The 2,176-nt window shown below is 46.1% G+C and overlaps 1 protein-coding gene across 1 annotated transcript in view; it reads right to left on the bottom strand.

Moving 5' to 3' along the window:
• Positions 1-908: 908 nt before the first annotated feature.
• The window catches only part of P2RY1 (purinergic receptor P2Y, G-protein coupled, 1), a 1,926-nt gene continuing 658 nt past the window's right edge, over positions 909-2,176 (bottom strand). The window contains exon 2 of the mRNA XM_010287004.1: positions 909-2,176. Within this exon, the coding sequence (XP_010285306.1) occupies positions 1,179-2,176 (998 nt within the window). The 3' untranslated portion in view covers positions 909-1,178.

Raw genomic sequence — 2,176 nt, 5'->3', positions numbered from 1 at the left:
TTCTTGGGAAACAACTCTTACAATGTTATCTCTAAAGATTGCCCGGAACAGAAACGTTCTCGTACCAAACGAAAACGCAGGTAACTCGAGCAACTGTATTTTTACTTGTCTGAAAGGTACAGTTATTTTCAGCACACACGTTTCTCATGTTTTACCCGTAAAGAATTCCAGCAAGGCTCCCAACACTGGCAGTCGAGCGTTTGCGCTGCAGCAGGATGCTGGTCAGCCTCGGGAACGGCAGCCCCCACCCCGCGCGCCCCGGTTCGAGCCCGGTCCACGCTCAGCCACGTCCCGCGGACAACGCGCAGGTTTTCCTCAGCACGGAAGGCAGGATCGGACCATCGGCTGCTCAGAACCAAATCGCCTCCGCACGCATTTGTACACCGACATCTGTTCCCGAAACGCGCCGCTACGTGCACGTGCAAAGCTGGCGCCTGCTGGACCGGCTCCCAGAGAGACCTCCTTATCTGCCAGGGGCTGAGGCGTCAGCTCACCTGGAAGCCAATTTGCCTTTAAGGGGGGGGTCCAGGTTTTTCATGAACAACCATCGCAATCTGAAAGCATCATCATGCACACATCAGTAAGCCTACCTTTTGTAAAACACCGGCACTCAAAGAAGACTGGATCATAAATGCTACTGAACTATCAAATAATTATCAACACTAGAATTAGATAAAGAAATAATAAAACTGTAAAGGTGAGATAACTGCATCATGACTTTGATTTAAACACTTGTTTACAACGGCGAGTGAGCAAAAGGCTAGGTATGTGGACTGAGCCTCAGAAGAGAAGATACTGCGCTTTCTTACTTTTATCTCCTATTTTTAAAGAGAGGCTGATTCAGAACATTTTTGAATGTGGGAGACTAAGTCATTAGAACAGGAGCACTTGGATCACTTTCTTCCTTTAGGGGATTTACTTCATTTTACTTTATCTGACACAAGTCGGAAAGAAATGGGAATATTGCAAGGAGAAGGAAAGCTGATTTTTGACACGTTATTTTCCATTAAAATTCTTCTGCTGACTTTGTTAAGCTTTTCGTAAGATCAGAAAATGAGGCTTTACCTAAAACGAATTTGAGACTGGTAGATTTTCCTCACACACTTGTAGCACTACAGTGTCCTACTGTCTCAAAGCAGAGGATTTTTTCAAACTGTTCCCAAATCTTTTGCATTTGTTCACAAACTCGTATCTCCGTTCTGTTTATACTCGGCTAAAATATTGAGAGTCATTTCCTCGCTTTTGGACTGCACGTTGTGTTCGCTCCTTCTGGATGATTTCCTGGTCGCCCTGGAAAGCCGCCTTCGAAAGGTATCACCTGCCAGAAAGTAAAGGATAGGGTCGACGCAGCTGTTGAGGCTGGCCAGACCCCTCGTCACTTGGTAAGTGGCATAAACCTTATCGTTGAAGGCACACATTTGTGGAGTCTGAAAATCCACCCTGGCTCTTAGATTTAAGGTCTTCATCACGTGGAAGGGAAGGTAAGACACAGCAAAGACCGTCAACACAATAATAACCAGGTAAATCGACTTTCTCCTGAGAGGAGAATTGTCCAAATCTTTGTAAATCAAAGCTTTCACAATTAGCCCGTAGCAACCGAGAATCAGTATGAATGGGATGCAGAACATGAGCACTGTGGTGCACATGCTGTAGATGAAGTAACTTCTCAGGTAATCATCGGCTGTTGTGTCGTAGCACGTCGTGGTTTTATTTTTCCTTATCCCCGTTCCCGAGTAGAAGAGTATTGGAGAAATCACGGCCACCACAATGATCCAGACCAGGGTGCTGATGTACACCGCGTTCTTCTTCTTCAGCCTCCCCAGTGACTTCAAGGGGTGCACCACTCCCGTGTACCTGTGCACGCTTATGCAAGTTAGAAACAAAATACTGCCATACAGGTTCACGTGGAAGATGAACCTCTGCAGCTTGCACATGATATCTCCGAAAATCCAGTCTGTTTTATTGAAGTAGTAAAAGATGAGGGCAGGCAGAGTCAAGACATACAAGAAATCAGCTAGTGCCAAGTTGAACATGTAAACAGAGATGCCGCTCCAAGGCCTCATGTGGAAGACAAACATCCAGATGGCCACGCTGTTTCCCAGAAACCCAGTGATGAAGACCAGAATGTAGACAGTGGGCAGGTAATAGAACTGGAAGCCAGTTTTGGTCAGGGAAC

This window comes from Phaethon lepturus, unplaced genomic scaffold (assembly GCF_000687285.1).
Source record: "Phaethon lepturus isolate BGI_N335 unplaced genomic scaffold, ASM68728v1 scaffold36135, whole genome shotgun sequence".
Lineage (NCBI taxonomy): Eukaryota > Metazoa > Chordata > Aves > Phaethontiformes > Phaethontidae > Phaethon > Phaethon lepturus.
Note: the sequence above shows the minus strand (reverse complement) of the source record. Positions and strands in the feature narration are given on the sequence as shown.